The sequence below is a fragment of the Lygodium microphyllum genome, chromosome 9 (assembly GCF_053477565.2).
Source record: "Lygodium microphyllum isolate KBCC chromosome 9, Lygodium_microphyllum_v1.1.10, whole genome shotgun sequence".
Taxonomy (NCBI): Eukaryota; Viridiplantae; Streptophyta; class Polypodiopsida; order Schizaeales; family Lygodiaceae; genus Lygodium; species Lygodium microphyllum.
In genome coordinates this window covers 52,031,148-52,053,087 of record NC_141143.1, presented here as the reverse complement: position 1 = coordinate 52,053,087, position 21,940 = coordinate 52,031,148, and the positions used below count along the sequence as shown (strand labels likewise).

General features: G+C 39.6%; 2 protein-coding genes across 2 annotated transcripts; both read right to left on the bottom strand.

Moving 5' to 3' along the window:
• Positions 1-18,756: 18,756 nt before the first annotated feature.
• LOC148031032 (pentatricopeptide repeat-containing protein At4g18520, chloroplastic-like) lies at positions 18,757-20,695 on the bottom strand. The gene is made up of 6 exons (XM_087685535.1): positions 20,333-20,695; positions 19,841-20,062; positions 19,500-19,735; positions 19,394-19,455; positions 18,918-18,943; positions 18,757-18,816 (listed from the first exon to the last, which is right to left on the bottom strand). Exons 1-6 carry the CDS (start codon positions 20,693-20,695, stop codon positions 18,757-18,759), a joined length of 969 nt encoding a protein of 322 aa, XP_087541661.1.
• Positions 20,696-20,853: 158 nt separating this feature from the next.
• Positions 20,854-21,704, bottom strand: LOC148031031 (putative truncated L-gulonolactone oxidase 7, mitochondrial). Its single transcript, XM_087685661.1, has one exon. The coding sequence runs from the start codon at positions 21,113-21,115 to the stop codon at positions 20,855-20,857; it is 261 nt and encodes an 86-aa protein (XP_087541787.1). The 5' UTR covers positions 21,116-21,704; the 3' UTR covers position 20,854.
• Positions 21,705-21,940: the final 236 nt, after the last annotated feature.

Genomic DNA, 21,940 nt, shown 5'->3' with positions numbered 1-21,940 from the left:
CCTTGTGGCAACCCTTTGTACAAGGGGAACCTCTATTTCTTGATGTTGACCCTCATCTATTTTTAAGTCTTTCCTAATCACCACCAAGTGGCTCATGGCAACCCTTAGCCTAAGGACAGTCTCTATTACTTGGTCGTGATCCTTGTCAAGCGTTTTCGTCTTTGATGATCACCACTAAGTGGTTTGTGACAGCCCTTGCATGGGGGAAATCTTTATCACTCGGTGTGGTGACCCTCATCTAGTATCCTAGTCGTTAAGGGTTACCACCAAGTAGCTCGTGGCTACCTTTTACTAAGGGGCAGCCTCTATTACTAACCATTTTCCATCATCCTTGTTATCAAGGGTCACTACCAAGTGGCTCATAGCAACCCTTTGCCTATAGAGAGAAACCTCTATTACTTGGAGGTGGCCCTTGTTTTGGTCCTCTATGGTCACCACCAAGTAGCTCATGGGTACCCTTTTCCCTTCGAAGCCTATATTGCTTGATGGTGACCCTCATCTAGTTTCCTTGTCATTGAGGATCACCATCAAGCCATTCATAAATGTAATGTAATAGTCTTTGTAGCTACGTGGGGATTCTTTAGGGTTTATGTTCTAGGATTCATGGCATGGCAAGTTCCATCCTACGGAAGGCACAAAAGATATCAGGCTCACCTTGCAATTCTTAGGGAGTTTCACAAGATAGAGAGGCAAATGTAGCCTATAACACTATGCATGTCCTTTTGAAGATTAGTTTGGGAAATCTATGATCACTAGGCAATAGACATGTGATAATCCATCTCAATAATTTTCATACTTCAAGAGATTGCCAAAGACTTTCACATCAAATCTTTTAAAATCACATATTTTCGCATAGCCCATGCCCACAAGGTGATGGTCATACCCAGAGATTTTGATAGCTTGTGCCACTTGTGAGTACAATAAGACATGCTTATAAATCCTTTCAAGATTAGAGACCACCCAATATGCATGAAATTCTTATTGTTCCAACTCTTCACCACAAGTGATAAGGTATATGCCAAGATCCCCCAATAGACATGAGAGGGATACATGCTTACAGAGAGCACTAGCATAGTGATAGAGCCAAAGTCCAAGACAGAGCCCATCAAATTGTGTTAAGCCCCATGAGCCCACGAAGCTTGAGCCCCAACCCTAGCCCTATTCCTAGCCCAAGTGCCATCCCTAGCCCTACTAAGCTCCATGAGCCCAAACCCCAACTCTATGACCCCCATCCCTAGGCCCCAACCCAAGATCTAGCCCTAGCCCCATGATCCCTAGCTCCATGCCCAACCTGAGCCCCATAAGCCCCAACCCCAATCCCAAGTGACATAGCCCCATGAGCCCAAGCCCTAGGCCTAGATGCCTCTACCCCATGAGCCCTAGCCCCAGCCCTAGGCCCAAGTGTTATGGCACCATGAGCTCAAGCCTAAGCCCAAGTCCCAAGCCCAATTTCCCCTGCACCGCACGCTTGAGCTCGAGCATGAGCCTCAAGCCCAAGTGCACTCACCCTATGAGCATGAGCCCAAGTAGCAGCCCCAACCCCAGCCCTAACCCCAATCCCAAGTGCCCCCCACCCAAGAAGCCCAAACCCAAGCCCTATCCCCAAGCCTCCCCTACCCTAGAAGTTGTAGTCTAAGCCCCAAATTCTGCCAACTGAGACCTACTAGCCACCAACCCTCGCCTCTTCCACACAATCCCTATCCTTTGCCTTAATTGCACTTGGTCCCAAGAGAGATATCCAACCACCACTACTTGTGATGAAGGAGAGGTAAATATAATCCTATAAATCTTACAAAATATAATACCCTTTCTTTTAAATCCATGCGATATCTTAGATGTTCTATAAGGTGGCGCCTTGAGGATGCTAGCCAATTTCTTCATGCAAATCAAAGCAATGAACATGGCTGAAGTATGATATAAGAACCATAACAAAAACCATATGTTTTAAATTTTTTCATGGAGTTGAGACTATTCAAAGAGGTAGCATAGAATGTCCATAGTTGGAGACTCATGAAAGCCTCTTCAAACTATGTCAAGAATGGTACTCAATATTTAGAGCATGAGGCAAGGAATATTTCCCCTCAAGTTACAGATGACTTGGAGTAAAGAGAGAAGATATATGAATAGAATGAACTTGTGGTAGCCATGGAAGTTTCAAGCTTGAAGAAAGAAGAGAATAAACCCTATTTCAAAAAAGTAGAGGTCACTTTAGTTCCCTCTAGCCTCCTATAGCTCTCCTTTTGTTAATAGACCTTCAAAATAGCTATGGATTTTATCATGGCCTGCCAAAATCAGTGAAGCCACTACCATTCTTTCCAAGAAATGATTTTAATGGTTCCAAATCTAACCATAGTTAACTCTAGAAGTCCATCCCATCCAAACTAGACACAACAACCAAGATTGTAACTAGAGTTATCTGTCCTAAAACCATTGACATCATATCTAAAGCTTGAAACTTACCTAGTAGTTGGATCTAACTAAAGCTTTGATACCAATGAAAAAAGGATTTCTCTAACTACATTAATCTAACATCTAATGCTATGAAACAAGGAAACTGAATAGTAAATGTTGAACATGGCCATGCCATTGAGAAATTCTTACATTAATATATGACACAATGGAGCCATGGTTGTTGCATGAATTACAAACAAATAGAAATAATTTGAATGTTCTTAATAAATTTTCAAATGAGCCATAAATCCTTACATTGGAACCTTGTGCCCCTTTTATACTAACCCCTAAAGCCTCCAAATTAGTGGTTCTCTTTTAGCTTTAGTACAAAGATTTATGGGAACATTTTCTACATTATAGAACATCCCTACCATGAAAGCTTTATCCTCAAAATTGGAGAATCAAAAGAGCACAAGAAGGTATCATGTAGAACAAAAAAAATACATCATGAAGAATTATTGCTTAGTATATGCCACAAAGTCATTAAGACTCCCCTTCAACTAATAGACTGCATCATTAGCTAGAAACTATGACAAGCATGCATGCTATCCTAGATAGGGATGTTGTAGTAAATGAGACCTTTTTGAATATATTGCTACCAATAAGGCAAACAGAGTGTCTAAATGTAGAAGACACTCTATAGTACCCATCCAAATCATAAAACTCCAATTTTGGTGGAGCTAGACCATTATTGTTAATGTGAGAAATAATTATAGCAAGTTCATTTCCTTATTTTCATATGGTATTCCAACTTGAATCATTTAAAAGATCCACCTGGATCAAAATGTATTCTAGCATAATTTTCATATGGTATTCCAATAATCATCCAAAAGATCTACTTGGATGATTCATGACATTTTGATGAAAGAAATTATTATAGTAAGCTCATAAAGATCTGCATAATCATTATATGCATGCTGTCAAAAATCAAATGATGGTTGTCCATACCCACTATCATAATGCTACTCATGTCCATAACCATGATCATATGCATGGTGCTACTCATAGTATACATGTTGCTCTCCATATAAGGAAGAATGGCCATCACATGCATGCTAATGTTCAATAAAATTTATATCACTATCATATGCATATTGTTGCTCATACAATACTCATTGTACCCATGATCATAGTGATGTTGTCCATAATGCCCATCATAAGAAGAATATTTCCCATAATAAGATTGATTGTGAGGTTGATGTCCATGTCATATGCATGTGCTTTATAATCTTCATGATAATCATGTTGCATATCTTCATATTATACTTGTTCTTCTTACATAGTTACTCCAAACGCATAAATAGATAGTGGCATTTTTTCTCACCCTATTATAGTTTTCAAAGGTCATGCAATTCATATCTTTTTGCAAATTTGATTATGTTCCAATTGAATATTTTCAATGATCAAGCACATAGTTTCATCAAACAACCTCATGAAAACCTTGCAATAAATTAGTCCCAAATATATTGATAAATCCTTAGTGCATGCTCTTCAATCCAGCCTAGCTCTAACCTACTACATATTCCCATAGTTTATCTTACCAATCATGTCATTTCATGTGCCAAAAGTTTCCCAAATTTGAGTTAAAAGCACTTGAGAGGATGCCAACATGCAATGCAAACCAAAACATAGCTCTAATATTGGTTACATGATCTCTAGGCCTTGCACTATTCACGAGTTGCAATGTCTAATGGCAATGGCCTAATATTGGTTACATGATCTCTAGGCCTTGCACTATTCACGAGTTGCAATGTCTAATGGCAATGGCCTAAAGGGTCCCAAGTTCCAATAGATAATTATTACTCTGCATTGGTTAGATCCTCAAAATGTCTATCCCACCAAAATTGATGTTTAGCTATTGAATTTTGACGTGCTAGTCACTATCCAAAATACCCAAGCCCAACAACAAAAACCCCCTTAGTGTTACTGCCATGCTGGTGTCATTACCATTCATTTTCAGCTACTCAAACATTGGTGGTAGGCTTGGATTCATAGTATTCTAGTGCTCCTAGTCTTGTATGAAACTGTCTCTCTATATATATTAAGCTTCAAATTTGTGATCATGTTTTTTGGGCAATACTTTAGAAACACAGTCACAACAAGTTGATATGGCTTTACTTCTACAATCTTGTTTGATGGATTAGATCCTAGAACAGATTTATATTTTTTAGCTCAAAGGTCATGGAGTGCTCTCATCCTCCTCTTCCCTACTTCTCGATATAACAAAGTTTGCAATCATATTTCATCAAGATGCACAAGAGAAATGAACATTTCTTGCAATGCCTCTACCTCACCCAATGAATAATTTAGAGAAAACCTCATCGTGGGTAACTAAATTTTGAAAGGTTAGACACACTTCTCCCCATATACCAGCTTGAATGGGGTGTGGTCTGTTGTTCTCTTGAATGTGGTGTTATAAGCCCAAATAGCCACATGAATTTTCTTATCCCAATCGCACTTACCCTTGGATATTGTCTTAGATAAAATCCCCACAAGCTATTTATTGGTACTCTCCACTTGTCCATTTTGATACCATAATCCAACTTTTCCTTTCAAAGTCATATTAAAGAACATCATCAACTGCCCCTAATCTTGAATTCAGTAGTTGAACATTAACTTTTGGAACTCAGTAATGTGAAGCATTGCATCTTCCTCTACGAACCCATTGAAAATGGGTATAGGAAATCCTAAGGTTGGAAGATCTAGCATCCCTACAAGAATAGCAATAGGTTGCACCATACCGACAAGTGGATTTGCTAAGGATCTCAAAACTAGCGGGACTACTACCCCACTCAGAGTGGGGTAAATTACTAGGAGAGGGAAAGTACTAGAGCTTCCTCCTCCTCCTCCTAAAGAATTGCTCCTAGAACTAGGGTCACTAAGATCCCTCCCTCATAGGAATATTAGGTTGCTCCATTGAGGAGAATATCTCCTAATGATTTTAGCCCGTCGTTTAGCCCTTTCAACTCTTTCTTGCTTCTGGATGTCTGCTTGACGGTCTTTTGGATTTATTTCACTGTCTTTTGGCATATACTAATCAGCTAGTCTATCAACTAGGATTCAAAAACTCCCACTTATTACTGGCTCTCGGCAAATGTGCCACCTACTATCGAGACCAAAATTGGGCCCAATACTGGCTCTAAGGTTCTAACCAAGCCTCTATGCTTAACCAAAATAGTACCCCATGGTCTCACAGCTAGAAGCGTATGGAGGATGCACTCCCTAATCTAACTTATACATACATTTGTAAAGTTTATAGTTCGATAGATCTCTTCCCAACTCCTCACAGGGAGTATCCAAACATAATGGTGCCTACTACCTCATAGCACATACACAAGAAGCACCCCTTGGTTGACTATTGCCGCCCTACTACGGCTCTCCTACACCTCAAGGATTGGCTCCAAGATGCGCCGTCCAAATATAAAGCACATACGACACATAGTCTTGTCTTTATAAAAATCGTTCCAAGAGAAAGTATAATCCTCACTGAATCGATCCCTAAAGAAACAAGTGTACTAACCTTGTAGCTTAGGACTTCTCACGCTCTAAATGTGGGTCAACATTTATGAAACCAAGTGCTATGCAATCGAGGAGGCTGATACTCATTTGATACTATGCCTATGAAATGCAGTGCAAAGATGAATGCCCATGAGTGCACAAAAATTTTCTAATCAAATCAACAACGTGGATTTGCACAACCAATGTTTCTCATGATTTTCCTATTACTATCGTATTTGCTTTGTTGTATATGGGAGCATACTCATGCTACTGAACCCTTTAATTTTCAAAAATAAAAGCATTCTATATGTAAAGTGTACTATAAAAATCAAATTTCAACGTATATTTATCACTCATGACCCCTCTCCTCTTTACCGTTTAATATTATGCTTGTAGTGGTAGGAGTAGAGAATGTTTTCATGCATTTTTTTGTCTAAAAAGAAATATATCACGCATTCTAACATGGAAATGGGACTAAGGTAAGGCTAGAACTCATGCCTTAGGCCCATGATATATCCACAAACACATTTATAATTTTTTGTAATTTTTTGGTGCATAGAATCAATTTTTTCATATGAACCCTATTTTTCTTGATTTTTTTTAAATTTTAAATAAATCAACATCTTTCTCTAAATTTTTTAAAATCCATAAACTAATTCAAAGTCTAATCCATCTTGACATTCAATTTTACGCCACATGAACACAATTTAATTGCTCGAAATAACAAAATACACATTTCTCTTTAAAAATGTGAATTAAAAATAAATAAATAAATTAATAACTCATGATTAGTATTACGAATTCTAAATTTACAACACACAGCCCTCAAATAGGCTACAACCAAGTATTTTTTAAAAAAAATTATTGCATGTACAAGAATTACATCATGAATTGTCAAAAAAGATTTGAATTTTCATTGAAAAAGGGCTTACCCTCTTTTTTCGGGTTTCAAGAATTAATATTTGCATTTTTGGGCAGCCAAAAAAACCCACCATTGATTCTCAAACCATGCTGGCCATCATTCCTCAACATCAACATGATCGCGTCCTAATCCGGTGCAAGTCACACCGGTTTTCATTCCAATCTCTTCCCATTTACTTGCACATGAACGACCTTCAAGAGGAGAGAGAGGGAGGGGAGAGAAATATTGATTTCTATTTTTCCTCTTCAGGCCACCATTTCTCATGCAAAAATAGGCAATGTAGAGTGAAATTTTGGTGGAGTAGGCTTGTGTGATCAAATCATGTGGTTGCTTTCAGTCCCACAAGCCCCCTCAATCAAGAATTGTGATGGTGCCTCCATTCTACATCATGCCATTTCAAAAATGCCTCCCCTTCCCCCTCTCCCCACAAGTCCTTTTTTTTTTTTTTGGGAAGGGGGGGGGGGGGGGGGGGGGGGGTGGCGCCAAGGTCCCCCCCAAAGGCCAAAGCCATGTCTTTTCCAATCTTGAACTAATTTGAACCCCCAAGTGCTTAACTACTCGCAACTTCCATGTTCAGCAACCAATTTCAACTCTGAAATTTTCTCTGTGTCCATCTTGCAGTCTTGAACTACTTGGAGCTCATCCTACTTCGATCCGCACTTGATAAATTTATGAAAAATCCACAATCACTTTGAAGTCTGACTTTCAAAGTAATTTGAATTCTTGTCTTTTATGGCAACTTAAAATTGTCGTATTTGTGTCCTCCGCTTCCATCAAGCTTTGAATTATGTCTTAAATTCTCTTCATTTGGTGCTTATTTGGAATTTCTTGGTCCCACTCTAAGAGGGATCATGGAGAAGCTCTTCTTCTCCTCTCTTCATCATCTTCTTCTTCTCTTCCCCCTTCTTGAGCACATGCCTATGGAGGTCTAAGCTTGGAGCTTGGAGATGGAACTTGCTTGAGGGTGCATCTTAAATCATGGATCTATTGGCAGACTTGTGGGAGGAGGTACTCAATCAGATTCAAAGGTAAGCTCACTATATTGGTGTGTGGAAGAGTGCACATGGCTATGTAAGAGGTAGCCATAGTTCTCAAACACTATACTAGGAAATTTGGGAATTTCCATGCACTTTGGGAATCCACAATACTTTTATTATTTGACCACATGGTCAAATCTTGTTGTCTTACCTAAAGATGGAGTCTACCCTAAATGCTATATAAGATATCTTTCCAAATCTCACTTTCAAATATAGATCAAAATTTAGCCACATGGTTAAATATTTATCACTTATTTAAAAATGGGACTTGAAAATTTTCCAAATTCTCTAATATGGTGTTCTCAGCTTGAAATGCTTGAAGCAATAATAAATCCATGGGTCTTGGTGGTTTGCTTGTAAGAGAGAGTGATGACAAGACTGTTAGTGATGATGTGAAATTGCACAAGTACATGCACATGTTAGAGCCTAGCGTATTGATGGCTACTAATGTAATGACTTAAAAACCTTCCACTTTATTTGATGCAATTGAATTGGCTAAAAGATATGCAAGAAAATATCATAAAAATGAGAATTTTTAGCAAGGTTATAGACAACCCTACACCCGATTGAGGTTGGCCCCATATGGGGTGTGTTTTTAGAGGCAACCCCATGCCAAAAAGCAACCTTAAAATACCTACTTGCACCTCCTTTCATGTTGAAAGAAAATAGGGCACTTTTGGGACAGTACTTGGCTCAAATGGTCAGAGTAAATATACTAAAAGCGGACCCCAAACTACACCAAGCTAGAACATTCCAAGTGATCAAAATGTCATCTCCCAAGACATTGTAAAGGAGTGGAAATAAAAAGACATATGTTTTAAATTTGGTGACAAGTACATGACTAATCATGCCTGAAAATGCCCTTACAAGATAGCTAAGGTCAAGGTTCATAAAATATATATAATGGAAGAATAGAACAATGATGAAGAGGACTTACATGCTGAAAACGAGAAGTATATTGAGGATTTGGACAGCAGCAATTCTATGATATGGACAATGGGTTTCCCTTTAACCAAGTAGTTGCCCATCTCATGCTCTTGATTTAGTTACCCCTAGTATACCCCACCTAATTACCACTTCCCTTTACTCCATCTTCTTGGATACATGGATTGGCTCTAGGATCCTCAACATTCTACGCATTCATGATAGTATTAATGGGAAGCATGTATTTATCCTTATGGATAGTGGTAGTACACATAGTTTTGTCAATAGATCATCCATTGATCTATTGACATATGCAGCTATGGAATTATAGCACCCCCCCTAAAATTTCAACTAGTAAATGGTGAAGATGAAATCAACACACATGTATGCTCCAAATTTCCCCTATACTTGGCTGAAAGTTATGTGGCATCAATTGATCCAATTGCATTAGACATGGGCCCCATTGATTTTGTCTTGGGTTTTAAGGTTGAAACATTTGGACAAAATTGGTATGGACGTTTCTCCACTCTATATGGAGTTTATGATGCACCAACAACTCATCTGATTAGAGGGAGCTCATGATAATTCTAATTTTTGACTAATTACAATAAAACAACTCAAAAGGGGATGCTCATAAATCTTTATCTTGCACTCGAGTACAAAAACTTCGTATTATCCCTCCAAAGCATCTCTCAAAATTCAGCCTTGAAGGATTTCCTTGAGAATTATAATGATTTATTTCAAATGGCTATAGCCCTTCCCCCCCCGAGGCAAGTGGACTATCCACTTAACCTTGAACCCCATTCCAAGTACTAAATAAGCCACCTTATTAACTCTCCAAGTATAAGCGTGAAGAAGTTGCAAATCAAGTCAAAGAGTTACTCAAGATGGGGATAATTGGATTGAGTTTCTCACCTTATGCATATCCAATCCTACTAGTCAAGAAGAAAGATGTCTCTTTTTGCATATGCTTTGACTATAGGAACTTGAACAAGATCATAGTTAAGGACGGATATCCCATCCCATGGATTGATGACTTGTTAAATAAGTTAAAAGGGGCATGGTTCTTCACTAAGATTGATCTGTGCTCTAGCTATCATCAAATATGTATGAGGGAGAGTAATGAGATCAAAATAGTTTTCCAGGCTGATTGTGGGCTCTATCATTTTCTAATGATGCCTTTTGGATTGACTAATACCCCAGTCACATCTCAAAGCCTCATGAATAAAATATTACACCCCTTCCTATTCAAGTTTGTGCTCATTTTCTTTGATAATATTCTCATTTATAGAAAATTGCAAGAGAAGCACTTGACACATGTCAAAAGGGTGTTTAATGTCTGGAGAGAGCATACGCTATTTTCTAAGGAAAATAAATACATTTTTCATGCAACCATCACAAGAGAAGCACTTGACGCATGTCAGAAGGGTGTTTAATGTCTTGAGAGAGCATACACTATTTTCTAAGGAAAATAAATGCATTTTTCATGCAACCATCAATGGAGTACTTGGGGTGCATTGTTAGCCAAATTGGCATAAAGCTGACCCTAAAAGGATGCAATGTGTGAAGGACTTTGGCCTACACACCATCCATCATCACTTCATTACATGGTCTCCTTGGACTCTCTTTATTTTATAGATTCTTTATCAAACATTATGCTACCATTGCAACACCTTTGACTGATGAGTTAAATAAGAAATCATTCTTTTATGATGTTATTTTTTATCGTGGCCTTACACAATTGAAGGAAATGCTTACCTAACCCCCCATCCTCATATTCTTTGACTTGTCAAAGGAGTTTACCATTTAGTGTGATGCTAGTGGCTGAGGTGTTGGTTTTGTCTTGCTACAAGAGCATGGTGTGATTGCTTTTGAGAGCTATAAGCTTGATGAAAAGAAGATGCAAATGAATGTTTATGACCAAGTGATGTTGGCCATCCTCTATGCTATTGAGAAATAGCACCATTACCTATATGGCGGTGAGTTTAGAGTAAAGAGTGACCATCAAGTCCTCCAATACTTCTTGACTTAGTCTAATTTGACTATTAAGCAAAGAAGATGGGTGGAAGCTTTGCAAAATTATGATTTTGATATCTCTCACACTAGGGGAAAAGACAACGTAGTGGCTAATTCACTCTCATAGATGTGGGCATGTAGAGTGTCTTTCATTTCAGAGTTGCATAGTGATTGGATCAAGGAACTTCAAGAAGCCTTTTTTTAAAGATTAGGTCTTGAAAATTACAACATGGATTAGTGGATTAAAACTCCCAATATCAACTAAAACATGGCCTTATTTGGTCCCATGGCAAGATTCTCATCCACCACACTTTTCCTTTCACACAAAAGATCATGGATGAGATGCATTCTTGTCCCACTTTTCGTCATTTGGGTGTTTTCAAAACATATGATAGGATTGCCAAAACCTTTCACTTGAAAGACCTATGGAGGGATGTCAAGGATATTGTGGCTAGTTGTGTTCCATGCCAATAGAACAAGGACATCACACTTAGACCCGTTGGTCTCTTGCATCCCCCTACCTATTCCTAAAGGGAAATGGACATATATCACTATGAATTTCATTATTGGCCTCGTCACCATGAAAGGATGGAACAATATATGTGTGATAGTTGAATGTCTTACTAAGGCTGTCCACTTTATTTCAACTAAGATCCAATACACTACCTCTTAGGTAGCCATTCAATTTGTGGAGCATGTATTTAAGTTGCATGGGTTACCACAAGTCTTCATAGTGTATAATCGGGATGCCAAGTTTATGAGAAACTTTTAGTGAAAGGTTTCTGCATCTATGGACACCAAGTTTGTTGCAATCACCACCACATACCATCCACAGGTCGATGGTCAAATCAAGAGGCTAAATAAATGTCTTGAGGACTATCTCTCGCATAAGTTACTCATGAATATATGTGTGCATCACGTGGGTTTGAAATAAGGTATTTTCAAAATACCAAATTTATACATTTTTTAACATACAAAAGGGTGTAATATAAATGGATTATTTACAAATCAAATAGAAAAGGTTAATTTTTTATTCAAGAAAACTTCATAGATAAAGATATTTTAAATAGGCCTTGAACACACGTGATGTAGAGGATATACATATAATAACTTCCCCAAGGACTATCTACAACAATTTTTCCATGATGTACAACATAATTGGGATATATGGCTCTACTTGCTTGAATTTGCTAATAACAACTCCACTCACTGTAGCATTGGGGTTTCTCATTTTGAAACATTATATGGGTATAAGATTCCCCTTCTTACAATCTTATTCAATGATAATATCAATCCCCAGAATAAAGAGGAGTTAAAGCATATGCAGGCCCTGCTTTAGTACTTTAGTAATGCAAAGTGAGTCTTCAGAAGGCATAAGACCACATGATGATTTACATTGATTAGAAAAGAAGGCATTTTTTATTCTAAGAGGGAGAGCCTATCCTATTGAAAGTACCTAAGTCTCATTATTCCACTCTCAAGGAAGCTAACAGTAACAAGCTAGCCCACAATTTCTATGGCCCCTATCAAATCCTCAAGAGAGTTGATGACTCAACTTACTGCTTAGAGCTTCCCCCCATCACCAGGATTCACAATGTGTTTCAGGTTAGCTAGTTAAAGCCTTTCATTCGTACCTCAATGGACCATGTGGAAGAGCTATCTTCCATAGATGAAGAAGGCATCATTCAGTATATACCTAAGGCAATCATTGGGTAGCAAGATAAAAACTTGAGATCTTGATCCATCAAGGAATACCTCATCAAATGGCAAGGCCTACCTTTGGAAGAAGCCTCTTGACAACTAGCCACCACTGTGGACAAGTTTCCTCACCTTCACGAGGCCTACAGATTGCACAGTGTTTTAGAACAGTTTTGTACTTGCCTCAATTATAGCCATGTGCTTCTTATATAGGCTGAAAGTCTTCATCATAAACACCCAATTAAAGTATCCCATAAAATATATTTACCTTAGTAGGCTTATAGTGGACAAAATGCTATCCATAGCCTTCACCCACTCTTTTCATTATAATGTGGATCATAGTAGTACTCTACACTCCCACTCCCCTTCGCCACTCTATCAAGTACCTCCCTAGTTGTCTTTTGTTTTTTAGGGTAAAAACTTTTAGGGTTGGGATGGAATTTAATGAGCGAGATACATGGGAAATAGGGGTTATATACCTACTCACACTAATTGGGGTATGTAAGGCGTAAGAGGCTTAGTTAAGGGAATGCATATATAATCAAGAACCGACTCTTCATCTTCTCCTTTAGCTTTCATGGCTTCCTTTCTCCTTTAGTCTTCCTCTCTCTTCTTCTTTTTTCCATTTTCTCTCTTTTGCTCTTTATTCTCTCTTCCCTCAGTCCCCTTCATTACAATCCTCCAAATCAAAGTTACTTGACTTATCTTCTAAATTTTAACCTAAATCCTTCTTATATTCATCACTAATCACTATCAAAATTTGACTCTTTCTCTGAGTCTAAAGAATCTTCATCTTTGTAGTTCTTTGATTAAGTAGTTCCAAGACTTTTTTCTACTCTCATAGTAGCTCTAATCAAAGCATCTAATGTTTTCTATAGGGCCCTGAATCTTGCTCTTCAAGACCTTAATACAATAAGAGATTTGCATCTCTTAGGAGGGGGGAAATGTTTTGCAGAGCTTCCTTTGGTGAGCTTCTTTGGTATATGTTGATTTTACTCAAGCTCTCACTCCATTATTCACATCATTAAGATAATGCATTATTAGATATAATTATATTATTACAATACGTGGGCATTCCAAAAGATATCAAATGTAGCAAACAAACCTGAATATAGACATGACTCATTATTGGGCACTAAACATTGCATTATGGATACTGTATCAATAAATAGTCACGTATTAATGGTCATGTTTCTTTGGATCTATGGATTGGCAGTGTTGCATTTGTAGTGTAATGGAGAGGCTAAACCTAGGCCATTGACCTTGATCATGGATAGACCCCGCTTAGCTAAGTATGCTTCCCTAAGTTATGGATAGTTCTATGTTATGCTTCCGTCAATAAGAGTATTTACTTGGGTGGGGTCTATTAGTGATCAATAGCTACTCTAGGAATACTTCTATGCTATGGATAATGATATGTTTTTTAAAATGGTTTTACTAGGAGAGATCTAATGTGGGGACACGACATAAATTTTGAAGGATTTGATTTTATTTATGAGTCTTGGATTCTGTGTCTTTAGGTGTAGTTTTGCAATAATCTTAACTTGGGATTAAAGCTACCACATTGAAACACCTCACTGAGCTCAACAAAACGTTTATCTTTCCTCTCTCTCTCTCTCTCTTTGTGCCCCCCAAAAAAGAAACTATGTTAGCTATGACTCTCCTTGCCTCCCTGCCTCCCACCTTGCCTCATACTCTCCCTCACAACCTCTAACCCTCTTTGCCAGCCTTCCTCCTCCCTCTCTTCCGCGCTTCAATTGATGGAGACCCTAGTAGATATAGCTCTTGATAAATTTCAAGCCCCATTTCCTACATGGCATGGGGCCCTTAAGTGGAGACTTGATCTTTAACATTTAGGGCTCATGAAAGGAGCCAAAATAAGAACCAATCTACTGAGATGGCAAGCTCAACAAATGCGGACATTGATGATAGACCACTTAGCTAGATGATTTTGCACATCTACACTTAGCACCTTGGTGGTCATTATGATACTCACATGGCTACTAACTTATCACTTATTATATTTAGTTTGTTACACTTACCTACAGCTAGCAAAGATATAGCGCCAGTCGATTGGTGTAGTCTATTATGCATTGTTTGACTTAGTAGGCCATTTTCCTTTATGTTGTGTCTTATCTATACTTTGTGTATATTGTATAGTGTGTGGAGGAAGAAGAAGAAGAAATCAATAAGAAAACGTTTTGGCCTCCATCTCTCTTCTTGTGTTTTTGAGTGAGCTTTCTCTTGTGTATACAGTGTGTGTTTGGCGCAGCAGCTCAAGCAAGTCTCCTCACCACACGATTCTTGACATGGTATTAGAGTCGTGCCACTGAGAGAGGATGATTTTGAAGACTGAAGTGAAAGAGAAGAAGCAAGGTTCGAGCAAGCAAGCAACGGGTAAGAAGCTCTCCCATTCTTTCACTCTCTCTCTTGGATAGTGCCTGTGGAGGCATGAGAAGCAGGATAGAGTGAAAATATCATATTACTGTGAGATTTGGTATGTGAGCAAAGCATTATAATCTGAGGCTATTTCAAGCCCCGTTTTAGAGCCACAAAGTTACAGACAACAGTTTCAAAATACACTTGATTTCAAGTATATTGATCGAAAGTGGGTGCACAGGTTACAGATTTTGAATCTGTAATTTTTAGGTGTTTTTCAAGAAGCAAACATAAGGTTCATCTGCAAACAAGTTGCAAATTACATATACTATTGAGCAATCAGTGAAAAAAGTTGCTTGGTGTATTGATGTGCACTTGTTGTGAAAGGCTACATAAGACTAGTTTGCTGTATTGTATTATCCAAGTTGAGTGCTGACGTTGGGGATAAGATAAAAGACCCTACTATGTTTAGGAGAATGGTAGGGAGTTTGATTTACATGACTATCACAAGGCCAGACTTGAGCTATGTTGTTGGCCTTGTCAGTCAGTTTATGCAGATGCCTAGAAGCCTCATTTGGATGTAGTTAGACGCATATTGAGGTATGTGAAATCCACTTTATATTATGAAATTTTTTATAAGACATGTAAGGATATACAGGTCTTTGGATACACAGATGCAGATTGAATTGATAGTATGTCAGATAGAATATCTACTAGTGAATTCATGTTTTCCCTTGGCAATGCAACACTTACATGGAGCAGCAAAAAGCAACCTATAATTGCTTTATCGAGTACGAAGGTTGAGTATAGAGGCATTTGTTACGATAGCATGTCAGGTGGTATGGCTACAAAAGTTATTAGGTGATTTAGATGTGCAAGGAGATGGTCTAGTTATCATTCATTATGATAACATGAGTAGCATACAATTAGCTAGGAATCCAGTGTTCCATGCTAGGACAAAACACATTGAGATGCACTACCACTTTATGAGAAAGAAGATACTTGTAGGAGAGATTGACTTGGTATATGTCAACACACAGGATTAGATAGCTGACATTTTCACAAAGACATTGGGTGCAGAGAAGCTTCAAAAGTTCCAAAGCTTACTTGGAGTTGCAAAGATAGAGTTGAGCTTGAGAGGGAGTGTTGAGATGGCAAGCTCAACACGTGCAAACATTAATGATAGACCACTTGGCTAGATGAGTTCACACGTCTACACTTAGCACGTTGGTGGTCATTATGATACTCACATGACCACTAACTTATCACTTATTATATTTAATTTTTTACACCTACCTACAATTGACAAAGATATAGCACCGATCAATTGGTATAGTTTGTTATGCACTGTTTGACTTAATAGACCACTTTCCTTTATATTATATCTTATCTATACTTTATGTACATTGTATAGTATGTGGAAGAAGAAGAAAAAATCAACAAGAAAACGTTTTGGCCTCCATCTCTCTTCTTGTATTCTTTGAGTGAGCTTCATTTTATGTATACAATGTATGTTTGGCGCCGCAGCTTAAGCAAGTCCCCCCACCACACGATCATTGACGCAATCAACCTTGAGAGTTAAGAGTTCAAGCATCATTGTTAGCCAACATGGGAGCCTAGACATATTGCAACAAGAGTTCACCATACATTACGTATTTATGGCCCTAAATATAGTTCAAATCCAAGGAGATATTCTCAATAAATATTATAAATATCTAATAGTAAAACTTAAAGATACTTTGTTAGTGCTATTCATTGCTATAAATAAATATTTTCCAAGATATAAAATAATAAAAATTAATAATGGACTTATAAAATCACATACGTTTTAAGATCCCTAAAATTACCACCATTTGATTCATTTTAGAAGCCCCTCCACATGTATGTTATCGTTTCAAGGATATGTTATAAATGTCTTATGGGCTCACCTCTTGCAACTATACATTTGCTAATACATTAGATTGGATAAACACAAAAATGATGATACAATAAACTTTGAGGTTGTTGATAATGGTGTTCTTGGTACTACTTGTGTAGACCCAAGATAGAGCACCAATAAACCATCAATTAATGCATGAAACAAGGGAAAGTATGCAAATAGAATATGAGAGTGGGAGACATAAACTTTATGTGGCTCACTTCACCCATAGAAATGCCCATGAGAATGAATGTTGAGATGGGGATGCTACTTGCATTTTCTATAGAATACAAAAATTATAGAAACCTCATGGTATCTAGAGATGGGCCTTTAAAATTTATCCCCAACTGCAAATTTTCCTAGATATTGACCTCATTTTGGAATTGTCTTCCTACCAATGTCCTCTATAATGGTTAGGTAAGTGAATTTCTCACTAACTTGGTGAGAATTGATTAAGCTTCTATTTCATATTGTAAATTTATCATAACATATTTCCTCAATCTAAAAGATTGAACTTAGTGCCTAGTGGAGTTGGATTTGTCAAGGTAAAGTATCATGTTGAATTATATTTAATCTCAAATCACTATTTCCATTTTCTCTTTTTGAAGATCTTTTGATCAAGTTCTTTGTGGTGTGCCACCTCGCTTTTCGTTGGGTGAAGTAGGGTGAGATTGAGGTTTGGGACATGGGTAAAGCCCACTTTCCCACTATTGTTTGGCACAACCTAGTTCTAAAATTGAAAATGAGGAATGTTCAAATAAAGAAGCTTTAATATATTAGAGAAGAAAAGAGCACTATCAATAGTGAGTTGGGTCTCTAGGCCATAACATATCTACTCTGCTGAAGTGAAGCAGTCTAAACTATTTTACACATTAGGCTCCAAATATATACATAAAATTCTTATATTGGAAGACATTTATGGGTGGGACGTGGGACGTGGGATGAACATTGTGGTAGCTCCTTAGGGGAAGCCCACATTGGCTCATGACCACGTCTTTCTCCGTTTAAAGTTTTTCTTCCCAAGCCCATGACAATGTCATTCTCCCTTTAAAGTTCACCTTCCCAAGCCCCGGCTCCTTCCATGCAACCACCACGATTAGGCCCCATCACCTATGTAGCTTTGCATATATTTTTTCAACAAGACTAACTCAGCTGACATTCTACTCATAGTTCTTTATATTGAAACGAAGTACGAAATCAATATATAGAAAGCATGTGATTTCATAGATTCTTAGAGTATGCAAAGGTACTATAGCCAATACTATCGCAAGAATGTACGACAATCGCTTACCATAGTCATGACAGCGATCGCTCGAATCTTACTGGATGGTCGAGCACAAGGCCAAAGAATTCATGCCTCTTCCACCAAGACACGTCCAAGCTGCCTGCACATGCAACTACGGCCTCGTCTCCCTCCTCCCCTCCCCCTCCTCATCCTCCCGCGTTAGAAGCATGTGCTTTCGTTTTGTCGCAGTCATGACAACTATGAAGCTTAGGAATAAAGGGCTTACGATCTCATACATTATTATTACTTTAATTATTGAAGACAGACGAAACGTTCAGTTTCGAATGCCTGCTAAGCTCCACGTCGTTCACGCTCCAATATGTGGGTTGATAGTGCCATTTACCTGAGTGGTATGCCTATGATCAGGTTCGGTCAAGCCTGGAACTCAATTAGCATCGCCATACAGGCTGGCATGCATATGTTGTTGAAGCTCGATATGTGTATTGGCACCTCGATTAGGAGGGACTCGTTGGTATACTCTGCGATGCGTGGATTGGCCTCACCATTTTTTCACACTCACCAAACCCATCACGCCCCTGAGCAATTGATGTTGCCCTGTTTGATGTTGTGCTCATGCCACGGAGCTGCAAAATATCACAGGCATGGTAGGTGCCCGAATGATGGCAAGCTAATGCAGCTGGAGCTCCCATATTGCAGGCCTTGCCGCATCCCCATTACATTGGAGGACCTGCTGCAATTGAAAATGCTTCATACATGAGCATATCAACTGGGAATTTAAAGGCTACTTTCATAAAATTTCTGAGCTCTTGTTCCAAGACCTTAACTTACTCCTCCAATGCCAGATTTTGCATTCCCTGCATTGCAACATGATCAGAGAGAGACTTAGCAGTAAGAAGGCCAGAAGTCCTACCCTTGATAAAAATCATGTACTTGCAGATTGGTTGGGGGAGAGTAGGTTGGTGATCCCTGAAGGAATCTAAAATGGTAACCCAGAACGTTTGAACTTGCTCCTTATAAAGCTTGCAAGTTCAAAACCCAAGTTCAATCATCTACTACCCAAGTTCAAAACCAGCAAAATGATGATGTTAGAGATAAATCAGGACAGGAATTATGAGAGTGCTGCAACTTCAACTTCTCATAGTGGGTAAAATACCAACCCAGTGGAATTCTTCTGATAATGCAGGCTGTCAATCGTTAAAGATATGAAAACATCTCAGGCCTATCAATCATTCTTTTAAGTTAAACCCCAAAACAAAAAACTCAAGCTGGTGGATACAATTATGCAAGCAATAATTGGGCCTTACCTGCTGCATGGTGAGACTCGATTAATTGCCACTGCAATGTGGGCATGTAGCTCCTCCCTCTCCTGCATGCAGAGGGAGTTCAGTATACCCTACAGTCAAAGCATACCATGAGGCTGCGTCTTGTTTGGGCATTAAGTCTAATGCTCGGTGTGCTTCTACAAGAAGACCACATTTAGCATACATATCTATGAGTGTGTTGGTCATTTCTGCCTCAATTTCCCAAACCCTTTCCGTTATTTTAGCATGTACTTCAAACCCTGATTCTACACCTGCTGAAAGACCACATGCCTTCTGACCCAACAGAAATGTGACACAGTCCGGAGATATGCCTTCCAAATCCATCTGTGTGAAGCAAGTCAGCACTTTGTCAGCCATCCCATTTTCCACATATCCTGCAATCATTGCATTCCGTGAGACCACATTTCAAAGTGGAAGCTGGTCAAATACTAGGCTTGCTTCTGCAAATGGGCCACACTTAACATACATATCCACAAGGGTGCTGCCCACGTAGAGTTCTGCATCAAGTCCTCTTTCGGTTACAGCTGCATGTATCAATTGGCCGATTTCTAAAGATCCTATAATGCCACAAGCTTTTAAAACACAAACGGAAGTGCTAGCATCCACATGCAAACCTTCCTGCACCATCTGTTCAGAACGGTCAAGAACTTCCTATTCCTGACCAAGCCCACAATCAGCATATCCAGACATCAAAGCCATCCATGAGACTGGATTTCTACAAGGCAGCACATCAAATGTGAGACAACCTTCTTGAAGGGAGCCACATTTGGTGTACATATCAAGCAATGAGCTGCCAATGAAAGCTTCTTTCTCCAGCCCTCATTTTGTTGTTTCAACATGCAGCATGCTACCGCATTGTATATCCATGAGCCTACTGCAAGCCATGATTGCAGCAACATAGGTGAAATTCGAGGGTTATACAAAATTCTCCTTCTGCATTCGGTGGAAGAGGTGCAGGGCATGGAGTGGGTTCCCTTGGTCATTGAAGTAGGTGATAACGGAGGCCCAGGAGTGCTCGCTCAGAAGGAAGGGAGGGACACGATCAAGCACACACTGCACATCAGACAAGCACCCACAATCTGCGAGCATGGGGATGAGGTAGTTGCAGAGGATCGGGTCCAATTCCAAGCGGTGATTGCACATGTAGGCATGCAAGCGCTTGGCTGCAACTCCATCCTTCTTGTGCCTGCACTCCTGCAAGATGCCGATCAAGCTCCTTTGTTGCACCACTGCCTCTTCCTGCACCATTGCAATGTGGGCATGTAGCTCCTCCCTCTCCTGCATGAGAGCGATTCCCTGTGTTGTTCCTGATACAGAACCAAGCAAGCTTGCCTGGGGGACAAGGTTTCCTGCGGCGGTGCAGGAGGTTGTGTGGGTTCCATGACCTTCATCATCTCTAGCAGATTTCGACTCCAAGGTCTCATTATGGGTCCTACTGCAGACTCAGGCTATGCCCTCGAATGCCAGGTGCCTGTTCTTGCCCCAGTGCGGTTTCCCCCCATATATCCCCAGCAGCATCTGCTCCACCTCTTGCATCGCCCCTGTGTACAGCAGCGGCTCCCTGGACCTCTCGACTATCATCTCCCACATCACCGCGTCCTCCCGCTCCGCCAGGTACGCCTCCAACGCCCCCACGAAATGCATCCAGATGCCCCCAAACTGTGCTTGCCCGCGTAGTCCCTGCGGGTCCGCTTCCCGGAGCATCTTCACCTTGGCAATCGCCTCGCCGATCCTCGACGCAGGTACTGCGATGGATATGTAGTGGAGCAGGCCCTTTATCAGAGGATTCCACACACAGGTGGAGATCTAGCTTCCTGCTCCGATCTGCCATGATGTACATGTTATAGTGCAGATCATGCATAGCATGGGCCCCTGCAAGAACGTCGTCACTGATTAATTCCACCATGTCTGACAATATTGCGATCGAGACTTGTGGCCGGCCTCCCACCGACCACAGCTGCCACCCGTGTGCATCAGGTTATTGAAGCCAACAACTGGGTAACGTGTGAAGATGTTATCCCTGGAGTTGACATAGCCATCCCCTGTCTGAAAGCGGTGATTCAATATTACATCCCCCTGAATGCAGACATCGCCAATCTTGTTCCTTGTGTTTGATGCTTTCCCTGGCAGAAAGGGATGGAACAAGCCGATATGGTCACTAATGGTGATGCTCATCGACTTTATCAATTTGGGAGGAACCTAGTTACACATGTAGAGTACATGCCTGCCTTAATTAGAGCACAAACAAAATGAACATGAGTGCTACATTGGTTCTGTAGGATCAGTTCATAGCCTGTCGATGCATATTCAGTCTCAAAGCATGCGAAGAATCAGCAGGTGCAGTAGTAGTTGCCTACACCATATGATCACACAGAGCACACACACCCCACTCTACTGCAGTGAAGTGAGAGTTTCCCCCATCAGTGAGTATATAACTTACAGTTTAATGCCAAGCTCTCGATGACTTGCACCTCAATTTGGTCCAAAAAGGGGTCTTTCATATATAACTCCATCTCCCTCTTCCTCCAC

Coding starts and splice junctions, on each gene's coding strand:
- LOC148031032 (XM_087685535.1), bottom strand. CDS start 20,695: ATGCAGGAGAGGGAGGAGCTACATGCCCACATTGCAATGGTGCAGGAA. Junction 20,063..20,332: donor GAATGCAGAAGGAGAATTTT/GTATAACCCTCG, acceptor GGTCAGGAATAG/GAAGTTCTTGACCGTTCTGA. Junction 19,456..19,499: donor AAACAAGACGCAGCCTCATG/GTATGCTTTGAC, acceptor CTCTGCATGCAG/GAGAGGGAGGAGCTACATGC.
- LOC148031031 (XM_087685661.1), bottom strand. CDS start 21,115: ATGCTCCGGGAAGCGGACCCGCAGGGACTACGCGGGCAAGCACAGTTT.